The 14577-nt window shown below is 44.0% G+C and overlaps 1 protein-coding gene across 1 annotated transcript in view; it reads left to right on the top strand.

Annotated features, from left to right (window-relative positions):
- Window positions 1–10420: 10420 nt before the first annotated feature.
- LOC141143241 (hydroxysteroid 11-beta-dehydrogenase 1-like protein A) overlaps window positions 10421–14577 on the top strand; it is a 38064-nt gene continuing 33907 nt past the window's right edge. The window contains exon 1 of the mRNA XM_073629314.1: window positions 10421–10615. Coding sequence (XP_073485415.1) covers window positions 10531–10615 — 85 coding nt within the window. The 5' untranslated portion in view covers window positions 10421–10530. The remainder of the gene's footprint in view (window positions 10616–14577) is intronic.

The raw sequence follows: 14577 nt of genomic DNA, 5'->3' as shown, positions 1-14577 counted from the left end.
CACCATAAAAAGCCTTCAATAGTAGATAAATTACATTAGATGCTACTAATCATGGAGCATCCACTTGTCTGACACAAACTGGAAGAACTTTGATATATATAATAATGATCCCACGCTGTTATACACAGAGATTTGTTCTTCCAATTATACACTCTACATGTTTCGGGGTTACCCCCTTCTTCAGGAGTATATTAGGTCAGAAAAATATCTAGGCATATACTGAGTGGTGTATTAGACTCTGTGTTTAATGATTTAAGATGCATGATAGTATACCATGAAGGTTGGTTATTAGTTATGTGTTTTTGATTCTAATACTGTATATTTGATTTATATGCTTTCTTGTAGATCTTTTTCTGACCTAATATACTCCTGAAGAAGGGGGTAACCCCGAAACATGTAGAGTGTGTAACTGGAAGATCAAATCTCCATGTGTAACAGTGCTGGATCATTATTATATAAATCTAAGTTCTTCCAGTTTGTGTCAGACAAGTGGATTCTCCATGATTAGTAGCATCTAATGTAATTTATCTACTACTGAAGGCTTTTTATGATGCATTTGTGTATAATAAATTAATATATTTTTGTAAATTGACAGTTGTAAGTTTATGTTGTACCACGAGAGTCCATGTTGCCGCCACAACTGTCCAAAATTCTAATTAGTAATAGGATGAAGGTACATTAATTTTTTCATAACAAGTAGCGTTTTCATATATCTCTCCCAGTCTGAACCATTTCACAGTGGGGTTGATTTACTAAAACTGGAGAGTGCAAAATCTGGTGCAGATCTGCAAAGAAACCAATCAGCTTCCAGTTTTTATTAATAAAGCTTAAAGGAGATGTAAAGTCAGAAGGTTTTTTTTATCTCAATGCATTCTATGCCTTTAGATAAAAGCCTTCTGTGTGCAGCAGCCCCCCTCCACACCCCTAATACTTACCTGAGCCCCATCTCTGTCCAGTGATGTCCATGAGTGTCTTGGATGTCCAACACTCTTCCTTCTGATTGACTGAGACACAGCAGCAGCGCCATTGGCTCCTGCTGCTGTCAATCAAAGTCAGTCAGCCATTCAGGAGAGAAAGGGGTGGGGCCAGGCTGGGGCACTGTGTCTGAATGGACACAGGGAGCTGTGACTCAGCTCGTGTGCCCCATAGCAAGCTGCTTGCTGTGGGGGCACTCAACAGGAGGGAGGGGACAGGAGCACAGAAGAGGGATCTGAGAAGAGGAGGACTGGGGCTATTCGGTGCAAATCCACTGCAGAGGAGGTAAGTATAACATGTTTGTTATTCTTATAAGAAAAAAACAGAGACTTTACAATCACTTTAACTGAACAAGCTGAAGTTAGAATCTGATTCTATGCTACTATGCACAGCTGCAGCAGATTTTGTGCTCTCCTGTTTTAGTAAATCAACCGCAGTGACTTCAAGTGACTGATACCAAGTCAATATACTTACACTGCTTAAATTTAAAATACACTGAATGATGTAATAATAAATACAGAGCTGAATTACTTTGTATTTTATATCTGCCTTAAAGTGGTTATAAAGCTTCATTTAAAAAATAAAAAAACATACTATACTTGCCTGCTCTGTGTAATGGTTTTGCACAGAGCAGCCCTGATCCTTTTCTTCTGGGGTTAGAGCTTTAAGAATAAAAGTTGGCCATGAACAATATCCTGTTGCTTTATTTGGTTAAGGAATAACTCTGGGATAAACAAAAGATTGTCTAAATAGAATAACTACGTGTATCCTTACTTAAAGGGGTTGTAAAGTCAGAAGGTTTTCTATGCATTAAGATAAAAAGCCTTCTGTGTGCAGCAGCCCCCCTAATACTTACCTGAAGTCCCTCTCTGTCCAGCGATGTCCACGAGTGTTTCAGCCATTCCAGATTCTCCCTCCTGATTGGCTGAGACAGAGCAGCCACGCCATTGGCTCCCGCTGCTGTCATTCAAAGTCAGCTAGCCAATCAGGGTTGGGGTTCTGTGTCTGAATGGACACAGGGAGATGTGACTCGGCTCAGGTGCCCCCATACCAAGCTGCTTGCACGGGGGGTGTTCTGTCAAAAGAGCCAACTTGTCAAAATCTCCAAACACGTCACTTCCGGTGACTCTACAGCAGCTGTAATTGGAGATTTGGACGAGTTACCTGTTTTCACAAAACACGGCAGCATATACACTACTGTACACAACGACTTGGCTGTTTGAACAGAACACCGAGTAAGGAGGAAAAAAGTTGTTGCCGCCTTGGAGGGGGCCCATTTGTTGGTTACAAGCCGCCTGGACTAACAATGTTTACTCCTTATAGCATGTACCATAGTGTATACACTGCCGGTGTTTTGTGAAAACAGGTAACTCGTCCAAATCTCCAGTTACTGATGCTGGAGTGTAACCGGAAGGGAGGTGATTGGAGGTTTTGATGAGTTGGCTGTTTTTACAGAACAAGGGCACTCAACAGGAGGGAGGGGCCAGGAGCACAGAAGAGGGACCCGAGAAGAGGAGGATCCGGGCTGCTCTGTGCAAATCCACTGCAACAGAGCAGTTAAGTATTCCATGTTTATTATTTTTATAGGGAAAAAAAGAGATTTTTTTAATCTCTTTAAATCTTGGTGGGCTTTGTGCATTTCTTCTAGATCTGTGCAGTAATCCAGTGTGACACGTTTGCTATGTGCAGGACATTTCTGTAATCCAGACTACTGCTACTCTCTCCTTGCACAGAGTGCCTGCTCTTGTATTGGTCCTATCCCCTGTAGTTTTCTGCAGGTAACCTGTAGTGGGTGGGGCCTGCTAGGTCCCTCCCACTGCTTTGCTTTCTGCGCAGGCAGTGATGATGTCAATGTTATTTTTACAAGGTAATATCTGGGTCTAAAAATGAATTTGGTGCAAAGTGTATTTATATCCCTTGTAGCTATCAAGGAATATATTAAAATGAACGTTTTTGTGCCTGGAGTTCAACTTAAATATTTAAAACAAATACGGTATAGTTGAATATAGGTAATATTTGAAACTACCTCCATTGATAGCTACACCCTTGTTCTGCATAATTGTTAAATTTTGCATTTAATTAAAATTGTAAGATTGTATTTATTAATAAAATGTTTAAGAAGGTATGGAGCTTGTGAGAAGCTCAATGAATAAAATGAACAGAAAGTCACTTTTCTAGACTTCTTCTTTGGTGTGTGTATATATGAAGAAACATACATTAAGTATACCATTGTTCCTACAGGTAACAAAAATCATATAAGAAACTATAAGATGGTGTTTTTTTGAAAATGGTGTGAGGCACTGGCTGGCAGTACGGTGTCTATGTGTCATCTATGTGGCTGGTTTTTCACCTATACATGGTGAGGGGCTCCAAGACTTGTGTCTGCTGTAGGGGAGAAAACAAACTTTTTTGTTTTCTCAGATCTTATTAAGTTCTAATTTGGGTCCTGAAGCTTGGAGGCCTTGTAGAGTTTTGGGTGGGATAAAGCCTCCATTACTAGGTCCAAATCCTATCTTTTAACCCGGACCTCAATAAAGAAAAACTCCTGGAAAACATTTTCAATTCTGGTGTGTTCGTATACTTCTGACAATGCAAAAGGAAAACTGTGGCTCTCACACACACAAGCTGCACTGTCGTTTGTCCTCTCCCCTTGCCTATTCACAGTATGCCTTGTATTCTATGAATAGTTCACAAAATACAAAGCATTATGTGAATAGGCAAGGGGAGGGGGTGAGCATATAAACAGTGCAGCTTGTGTACCTGTGTAAGAGCCACTGCTCTCGATTGCAGGCTAAAGCTAGAACTTTTACAGTTAACAGCAGTGATGTAGACCAATAATAAGAATTTTCTAGAGATAACAGCAGAAATAAACAAAAGTACTTTTTTGAAGTTCTGCTTTACAGGCCTTTTTATATGCGAGTTGTATGGAATGTTTTTTATGTGAGTTGTACAGGCCTTTTTACAGTGCCTTGAAAAAGTATTCATACTTTTTGATATTTTACACATTTTGTCATGTTACAACCAAAAATGTACTTTATTGGGATTTTATGTGATAGACCAACACAAAGTGGCACATAATTGTGAAGTGGAAGGAAAATGATAAATGGTTTTCAATTTTTTTTCAAATAAAGATCTGAAAAGTGTGGTGTGCGTTTGTATTCAGCCCCCCTTTCTCTGATACCACTAACTAAAATCTAGTGGAACCAGTTATGTCTCAAGGGCAGCCGAGAGCGAGTGCCCCGCATCGTTCAGGTACAACAGAGCATCATCAGCATACAGGGATATCTTCTCCTCCAGCCTCCCAACCAGTAACCCACGGATCGCTCGGGAGTCCCTGACCGAAATCGCCAGGGGTTCCAACGCCAGAGCAAAGAGGCTGGGAGAGAGGGGACACCCCGAGTACCCCTGAACAGGGGAAAAGGATCAGAGACCCGGTTGTTAGTACGAACCCATAAAGCATCTGAACCCAGTGTATGAATTTGGGGCCGAACCCAAATCTATGCAGGACCTCCCATAGATAATCCCATTCCACAGAATCAAACGCCTTTTCGGCATCTAGGGAGGCCACTACACAAGATCCTACATGGTCATGGGTCAGGGACAAGTTCAGGAAGAGCCGCCGAATATTGTCGGTGCCTTTAAACCCCCGGTTTGGTCCACATGAACCAGGTCAGAGATGACAGTGGATCAGCGCGAGGCAAGGATTTTTGCTAGGACCTTGGCTTCCACGTTTAACAGAGAAATAGGCCTGTATGAGGCACATTCCAGAGGATACTTACCGGGCTTAGGCAACAACACAACGACGGCCTCAGCCATGTAGTCAGGTAGGGCACCCTGCTTTGTAAACTCAGCTAGGAGTTAGTTTGGGGGCTAACAATTCAATATGCTGGGAGTAAAACTCTGTAGGGAGACCATCCACTCCTGGAGTCTTACCACTCTGCAGCCCTACAATAGCAGCCTGAACCTCTTCCAGGGTAATATCTGCTTCAAGGTTATTTCTATACTCATCCGCTAGCGTAGGGAAGGTGATACTACACAGATAGTTTTTGTGGAAAGAGGTGGATGGAGGGCGCGTGATCAACCGCTTACATCAAAAACATATTCGGTTTAATCATGTATAATGGAATACACACAAACAAATAAATAAAACCACCTGAATAATACAAATAATGCTTTCATAAAAACAGGTGACAAAATATACACTGAGGGGTTAAAGTGGGGATATGCCCATGTGGAGGCAGATGTTTAAAAAAGACTGACGCGTTTCGAGGGTGACCTCTTCATCAGAGCCTGAGAGAACGGGAATAGAGTCTGTGTGAGCCAGTAGGCCGACATGTGTACATGGGGAGGAGTGGTTAGTAGGAGGGAATGTCCTGTGATGTATAGTCACTAATTATGAGCTCCATAATAGTCCACGTCCAAAACGTTCTACATGGTGTAGTTGGAAAGTATATACATTCCTTTTGCGGTGATGCAGAACTGTTGGATATGCCTGTCTCCAAAGATGTACAGGGGAGAGTTGCAGCCTGCACACGTCCCTGGGGGCAGGGGGCCACGTGATCCGTTGAGTAGGGAGGTGTGGAAAGTGCCCTTGGATAGTGCCAGAGCCGCAGATGCCTGAGGAGTTGTCTCTCCGTCTGAGACATGGATTGTAGTATCTAGTATTGTAGTCCTGGAGTTCCGCAGGAGAGTAGCGAACCCTCGAGGAGTATACTTCCTGGTAGAATTGAAAGAATCTAGCATTAATACCCTCTGGGGATGTGATCAGCCCCCCCCCCATCCCGAATACCAGCAATGTGGGTGGAAGATGTCTGTCCCCTGGCCAGCCAGGCTAACAACTGGCCATTTTTATTTCCATATTCAAACACTCTTTGAGCAGAATACAGCATGGATTTCTTAGTCTGTTCAATGCGGTATAAAGAGAGTTCCCTAAGTACCTGCTGCCAGGCATAGTAGGTGGTCTCAGTGGGGGAGCCTACATATTCCCTCTCCCTTTCCTAGCCTCCGCCTCCAAGTTCTCCAGGGATTTGGCCACCTCCCTCCCACAGTCGCAGGCCTGGGGAGTCAGTTAAAGTGGATGTAAACCCGAAATTTTTTTTTTTATATCATACTGTAGAGTATAAGATTTCCTATCATCTGAGCCCAGTCTTGCCACACAGAGTTAATCCAGCTCTGAGCAATCCTCTTTTATTGTTCAGTGAGAAAAATCTTGACAAACTGAGAAAAACTTTGTCAAATACTCCCCCTTGCTGTGAGTGACAGGTGATTTACATATCTCGTGTACTAGCCTAAGACACAGGCATTATTTTCTAATCCCCCCCCCCTCCTTTCTTCAGCAGCTCTGCAAGGATTGGCTGTTCCACACCTCAGCATGATTTGGCATGCTGAAGTCATGTGGTTACTTTCCTGTCTTTTCACTGGATGTTAGAGATCATAGCAGACGTTCAGCAGAAGTTCATCAGAAGTTCAGTGTTAGAAATACACAGGAGAAAATGCATATTGACAAGGGGAGTGTAGAGGTGGGCGGGGAGTCTACTGACATCACGACTCCACCCACCGAGCTCCAGACAACAGACCCACCCACAGAATATGCAGTTTTTCGGGTCTAATAACAGACAGAGGAGAGACATTTGACAGGTAAAGATACATGCAGGAGGCATGTATATCCTTATAGATAACCCCTATGGCAGTTGTTTAGAAAGGATGACATTGGGTTTACATCCACTTTAAGGACAAGGTTAAACAGACAGGAGCGTGGTCTGAGATCCCTCTAGAGAGGTGGTGAACCTCTCTGACCCATTGAAGGGCTGTAAAGGAAGTAAACATCAGGTCAATTCGAGAGAGGGTGGAGTGACACGAATACTCCCGGGTTTGTGGGTGATAGTGCCTCCAGACGTTTGTTAATAGGTAAGTCTCCAGCCAGCGAGGGAGATCCGAAGATGGCCAGTCGCGGAGTGGAGTCTGTCCAGGTCATGGGAAGAAACCATGTTAAAGTCACCAAATATATAAAACTCAGAAGTGTCATACTCAAGAACAATACACATTAAATCATATAGTACCTGTATCTGAGCTGGAGTAGGCAAAGACAATCCAACAACTACTAGTCGTTTCTCACGGATAAGGAGATGCAGGATCACATATCTGCTCCCTGGTTCTGTGCGCACCTCCAATAGCTGGAATGGCAAGGACTTCCGAATGAGGACATTCACTCCCCGAGTATACTAGAATACGTAGAGTGGCATGAGGCACCCACCCATGATCTCCGCAAGCCAAGGACCCTAAAGCCCGTCATATGCATCTCCAGTAGGATGCAAATATGTGGAGAAGCCCCCTGCAAATACTGAAACACCAGGGACCTTAAAGTAACTAGAGAAAGTCCTGGACAGCCGCACTCCGAATAAAATATTGCCTTTATTGAATAACGATCATCAAAGATACATGCCACAGCAGAAAAATACAGGATTGGCTGACACGTTTCACACTGTAAACAGTGTTTAATCATAGCTCTTAATAGCCGAGTTTAGACCTCGGACGTTCCAGGAAGGTATTTTAAGCTGAGCCATGGCAGTCTACCAAGACGTAAATGTAGGCGGGGCAAAAGGGAGGCATGGAGTGTGCTGACCCAGGGGACAGACCGGTACCCCACCCTCCCAATGCACAATGCAATGTACCTAGCAATGAAAAAAGTTAGATATGTCATGTCAACATGAAGATTAGAGAGGGCAACAGGCCCCCTCCGGGGACTAGCCCCAACCAATATCGAAAAACTTCCCCAAAGGTACCGCAATGGCAGTACAAACCACCCCCCACCCCACATTCCCCACCAATGTAAGTAATGCTTGCATCCCCAGAACCCAACCATAACTATAGGCAATTAACCAGGGAGGACATGTATCTCAGTGAGGCTGAGAGCAACATTCAGAGGCCTCAGCACTTCCCAGCGGAGATACTGGCATAAGTTGCCTTTCTCCTGGATAACCCAGGGGCACAGTCTTAAGGTCATAGAACATTGTTATAGAGCAGGCTACTCAGGCCAGACCGTCAACAGTGGAGACAGGACAGGTATCAGCCCCTATCCTCTGGCAAATTCTTCTGCATGAGTTCTTGTATCAGGGACTGGTAGAGCAACAAGGTCCTGCAGCACAGATCCCTATGACAAATAGGGCAACAGGCAGACCATGTGCATCAGAAACACACACGCTGTCCAGAACAAGAGGGTCTCATAGCCTGACAACAGTGAAAGCATAGCAGAGAACATCAGTCAGCGGGATATAATGTCAGGGGCTCGGGTCCAGGCAGGGGCAAAGCGTCCGCATTTCCAGAGCAGGTAAGCATAATCATCCTGTAACACTGTGACTCTAACAAACAGATGAACTTGAAAATGGTGGCAGACTATAGCCGTGAAGAATCTCTGATCATCTCCGAAGCGACAGAGTCTCCAGCCACGCAGCAGGTAAAGAACCGGACAGACTCACCATTCTGGACCCGGAGCCTAGCAGGAAACAGCACACTGCAGCGGATTGCCCGAGCTCGGAGTGCCGCTTTCACTTGATCGAATGATCAACGAAGCTTCTGTGTTTCCACAGAACAGTCGGGGAAGAACATCAGTTTGGCTTTTGAAGCTTTAGTTCTCCGATCCCCCGTGCTGCACAGAGCACTTCATCCCTGTCCCGAAAGTTAAACAGCCGGAATATCAGGGTGCGAGGAAGGGAGCCCACGGGGTTAGAGGAGGGTGGAAACCTGTGAGCCCGCTTCCACAGCATAGTGAGAGGAGAACTCTGCAGCTGGTAGCAGGGAGCGGAGTAGGTCCTCCACAAAGGCAGTAGGAGTCTTCCCCTCCACCCTTTCAGGCAGCCCCACCAACCTCAGATTGTTCCGCCGATTTCAATTCTCGGAGTCGTTCATTTTATACTCCAGCGCCCGGACCTTAGAACGCAGGGTCTGCAGAGAGGCAGCATGCTCCGTCACCGTATCTTCCGCCTGCCCAACCTGTTGCTCCACCGCCTTCACTCAGGAGCGGATCTTGTCTAGATCCTGTCTGATCAGCCCCACATCGAGCTGTACCTCCTCGATCTTACCAGTGAGTGTTGCCTGACAAGATGGGATAGCAGCCATAACGTCCTAAAGGCCGATCTGCGAAGAGGCAGCCGGCTCCTCATCTCTGTTTGGGATGCCGATGCCATGTTGGAAGAAGGCCTAGGGAGAGCCGCCACATGGTATCCCGGGTTCGGAGAGACCGCCTCAGATACCGGAGGGAAACGGAGTTTCTACCCCTTGTATTCTGACCTAGTAGATCCTCGGGTCATTAAGAAGCAGCCTGGGCAGAGTAACAGCTTAATTAGGTAGCCAAAACACAGGATTAGTGTGCACAGGCCAGCAGAGCTCCGGACAGTGCGACCTCTCACAGCGCCATCTTGGACACGCCTCCATAAATATGTTTAAATTGGGAAGGAGGGTATTAACTTATCAAGTGGCAATGACCTACTCGATCACTTATTCCTGGCTGGCTGGTTGGATTAGATTACAGTCTCTTGGATGCATTTGATATAAGGTAAACCCATAGGCGTGCGCACATTGTGTGCCGGGTGTGCCCAGGCACACCCTAATCCCCCCATGCGCATTCGTGTTATCGTTCTGTGTAGCAACAGGAACATGGGAAAGATCTCCCTCTTACCGGCTCTGCCATAAGAGAAGTGTTTATCCTTTTCTCTTTCACTGTGCCAGCAGGGAGATCAATGTGCCGGAGTCATATATGTAGATACATACACATGCATGTGTGTTTGAGCTTAAGGGTGCACACCCTAATGCATTAGGCTGCGCACACCTATGGGTAAACCCAATTACAGGCCTTGCAATTGCCTGTATTTCTCTCTGTCTGTCAATCATTCCACTGGAGCTGCTCCATATGGGCGAAGGTCTTGGGGGGGATGATTGCTGATACGATTACTTGGTATCCATGGAAAGGTTTCAGTCTGGAACTAGCCCAATTTACATCTGAATTTTGTCTGCTGCACCTTCAATACAACATTTGGTTGGAAAACAAGAGGAGCTCCATGGATGGAGGTGATCCACACATCTTAGAAAACAGATCGTAGGAATCTGAAGAAACCGACATGGGTATTGTTGGTTAAATGCAGGTACCAACATGCCCTGTCAGTATGCTAAGACTAATAACCCCTAAACTACAATGTTTGAACACCATTGTCTGCTTGTGTATACTCTAAGTATTTGAAATCAAATCCAAGACATTAGACTTACTACTAAAACAATCTCCACCTTTCAGTTAGTCCAGCCATTCTGTTATTGTCAAAGTTGTCAGAAAAGGTTTGATCACTTTTTCCCATATATATATATAAAAATAAAAAAAGGGATAGGTGTGTCTGTCACAGAGGTTACCAGACTTTCACCTGATTGGCAATTTACCCTTGTCATAAATATCAAGGCTAAACTGGAACTGTGAGCTTATTACACAAAGCAACGTCTGTCTATTTCAGGTCACATAGTTCAGGTAACTGGACTGCTCCGTCACTGAAGAGTTGGTATTCCTTGTTCACAATGGCAGTAGGAAAGCTGCTGCTGTTTTCTCTGGCTGTGGGACTAACTGCCTATTTCTTTTATGACACAGAAACTATAACTCCAGGTAAGAATGCCTTTCTGTAAATTAGTTGCAGAGACATGAATGTTTTGCACAAAATTTATTTTGTGTTGTAATGTATGTCTACACCTTGAGTTGCAATTTAGCATTGTAGTATTATCTATGCACTAAAAAACACTCTATAGAGTCCTGCAAGGTTCAGAGACAATAGTCCCTATAATTAGGTGGGGGAGCTATTCCACTAGAAAAAGCCAAAAACATTACTTAAAATAATATGGATAATGCTCAACCTCACCCTTAAAAAATAAATACCGTATTTATCGGCGTATAACACGCACCCCAATTTAGGAGGGAATTTTAAGGAAAAAAAACTTTTAGGAGGGAAGTTGAAGGAAAAAAAACTTACATTTAAATGCCCATCATTGCAGTCTTCTCAGTGCAGCCTTGCCCCAGTGCAGCCTTGTCAGTGCAGCCATGTCAGTGCAGCCTTGTCAGTGCAGCCTTGTCAGTGCAGCCTTCCCCAGTGCAGCCTTGTCAGTGCAGCCTTGTCAGTGCAGCCTTCCCCAGTGCAGCCTTGTCAGTGCAGCCTTCCCCAGTGCAGCCTTCCCCAGTGCAGCCTTGCATCCTGTGATCCCTGCCATCCTGTCTTTCAAAATCGCCGACCGCGATTTGAAAATGGCGCCGCCGGCGCCGGAATACACAGAGCCGGTCCTCGGCTCTTCTCGGCAGCTCTCGTTTACTTTCGGCTCCACTCGTAGTCCCGAGCGGAGCTATCCGAACCTAGCCGAGTACACTCGGCTAGGTTCGGGCGGTGCTCGAGTGAAGACGAAAGTGGCCGAGAAGAGCCGAGGACCGGCACTGTGTATTTCGGCGCCGGCGGCGCCATTTTCAAATCGCAGTCGGCGATTTTGAAAATCTGACAGCTCCGAATCGCAGGGGATCGGCGTATAACACGCACCCGCGATTTTCCCCTGATTTTAAGGGGAAAAAAGTGCGTGTTATACACCGATAAATACGGTAAATAAAAAGGAAGAAAAAAATTAATCAAAAGATTCTAACATCCGGTATATCAGATATGTAGCCTAAAGACTAATTATATCTCCAGAGTAAAGGAGAATATTTAATGGTACAATGACACAATAAAATATTTAATGTGTCCTGTGTGTTTTTTACATGTTTTTGCAATACAGGTCGAAATATTTTTTGTACATTGATGGGAGTACTTTCATGTTCACATGTGTTCGCATCTCCTTTACGCTGGAGATATAATTAGTCTTTAGGCTACATACAGTGCCTTGAAAAAGTATTCATACCCCCTGAAGTTTTCCACATTTTGTCATGTTACTACCAAAAACTTAAATGGATTTTATTGGGATTTTATGTGATAGACCAACACAAAGTGGCACATAATTGTGAAGTGGAAGGAAAATGATAAATGTGTTTCAAATTTATATCTGAAAAGTGTGGCGTGCATTTGTATTCAGCCTCCTGGGTCAATACTTTGTAGGACCACCTTTAGCTGCAATTGCAGCTGCAAGTCTTTTTGGGGATGTCTCTACCATCTTTGCACATTTAGAGAGTGAAATTTTCCCCCATTCTTCTTTGCAAAATAGCTCAAGCTCTGTTAGATTAGATGGAGAGCATCTGTGAACAGCAATTTTCAAGTCTTGCCACAGATTCTCAATTGGATTTAGGTCTGGACATTGACTGGGCCATTCTAACACATTAATATGCCTTGATCTAAACCATTCCATTGTAGGTCTGGCTGTATGTTTAGGGTTGTTGTCCTGCTGGAAGGTGAACCTCTGCCCCAGTGTCGAGTCTTTTGCAGACTTTAACAGGTTTTCTTCTAAGATTGCCCTCTATTTGGCTCCATCCATCTTTCCATCAACTCTGACCAGCTTCCCTGTCCCTGTTGAAGAAAAAAATCCTCATAAGATGATGCTGCCACCACTATGTTTCATGGTGGGGGTGGTGTGTTCAGGGTGATGTGCAGTGTTAGTTTTCCGCCACACATAGCGTTTTGCTTTTAGGCCAAAAAGTTAAATTTTGGTCTCATCTGACCAGAGCACATTCTTCCACATGTTTGCTGTGTCCCCCACATGGCTTCTCGCAAACTGCAAACAGGTCTTCTTATGGCTTTCTTTCAATATTGACTTTCTTCTTGCCACTCTTCCATAAAGGCCAGATTTGTGGAGTACACGACTAATAGTTGTCCTGTGGACAGATTCTCCCACCTGAGTTGTTGATCTCTGCAGCACCTCCAGAGTTACCATGGGCCTCTTGACTGCTTCTCTGATTAATGCTCTCCTTGCCTGGCCTAGCAGTTTAAGTGGACGGCCATGTCTTGGTAGGTTTGCAGTTGTGCCGTACTCTTTACATTTTCGGATGATGGATTGAACATGCAGTGCGAGATGTTCAAAGCTTGGGATATTTTTTTTATAACCTAACCCTGCTTTAAACTTCTCCACAACTTTATCCCTGACCTGTCTAGTGTGTTCCTTGGCTTTCATGATGCTGTTTGTTCACTAAGGTTCTCTAACTAACCTCTGGGGGCATCACAGGACAGCTGTATTTATACTAAGATTACACACAGGTAGACTCTGATTACTAATTAGGTGACTTCTGAAGTCAATTGGTTCCACTTGATTTTAGTTAGGGGTATGAGAGTAAAGGGGTCTGAATACAAATGTACGCCACAGTTTTCAGATATTTATTTGTTAAAAAAAATGTGAAAACCATATACAATTTTCCTTCCCATTCACAATTATGTGCCACTTTGTGTTGGTCTATCACATAAAATCCCAACAAAATACATTTACGTTTTTGGTTGTAACATGACAAAATGTGGAAAATGTCAAGGGGCATGAATACTTTTTCAAGGCACTGTATCTGATATACCTGATGTTAGAATTTTTTCATACAGCTTTTGATTATTTTTTTTCTTTTCTATTTATTTTTTTTCTTAAAGGGTGAGGTTGAGCATTATCCATATTATTTTGAGTGATGTTGTTAGTATTATCTATGCTAGACATTTTTTAGGTTTTTGTATATAGTGGTTTTAACAAATACAATTCCAGCCTTCTCATAGCAGTGTAGAAAATACCTAAAAAATGTAGGTTCTGAATTTTTAACTTTACCTACTGGGCTTGTCCACTTGCAATCTGAAAGTGTTTGTAGCTTTGTGTTTTTTTCTAGTGGAGTGGATATGGCCAGATGGGTCTGTGTCATACATTTCATGTCTGTCACCATCTGTAGCCATCAGGTTCTGCTGTATTTGGGCAAGATCTGCCCATGTTTTCCAGACAGTAATATCAGCATGTGAAAGTGGTTTTGCTAAAAACATAGAAGAGAGGTTAACCATATACATTCATAATTGTCTCTAGCAAAACTTATATCTATGAATGGCTTTTTTGGCAGAGTACCCACATTTATGTCTTTGAAGAGGGAAGGGTAAGCCAACTGCCATCTCATGCCTATGGCCAGCTCTAGTTTTGCTCTAATATAGTAACCATTAAAGTGAGCCTGTCATCAATTGTTAATATCTGTAACTAAAAGTGCTGTTGCTAAGTCCTGGCACCACAGGGTATCTGCTTCAGTTTCATGCGAGACCTTAACTAATTATATAGGGGGCTGTTAGATTGTAACACTGATGGGGAGGGGCTAAAGCTGACAATACACTGAGCAAATTTTGGTTGGTACTGGAAGAACCAGCAGAAATTGACTCTGTGGATGGTCCTGTCGCCATCCTCCCAGCCAACATCCTTCCACTGAAAAAAAATGGAGCTTTGCAAGTTGTCAGCTGATCAATGCTTGAATCTAATCAGCTGCAGGCATTGTTTGGGTATTTCAACAGCTGTCAATACTTTAGCAACAGCAGGAGTTTCGTTCATCCACACTGTTTAGCACAGATGGGGGAAATTAAGTCAAGGCCTCAGTAGCAATCTTGACTGTTTGTCGCCCGCCCCCAGTAGTTGCACTGTGAGCGGGTGGCAGCTGCAGGCCGG

Source organism: Aquarana catesbeiana, linkage group LG01, assembly GCF_042186555.1.
Source record: "Aquarana catesbeiana isolate 2022-GZ linkage group LG01, ASM4218655v1, whole genome shotgun sequence".
Taxonomy (NCBI): domain Eukaryota; kingdom Metazoa; phylum Chordata; class Amphibia; order Anura; family Ranidae; genus Aquarana; species Aquarana catesbeiana.
Note: the sequence above shows the minus strand (reverse complement) of the source record. Positions and strands in the feature narration are given on the sequence as shown.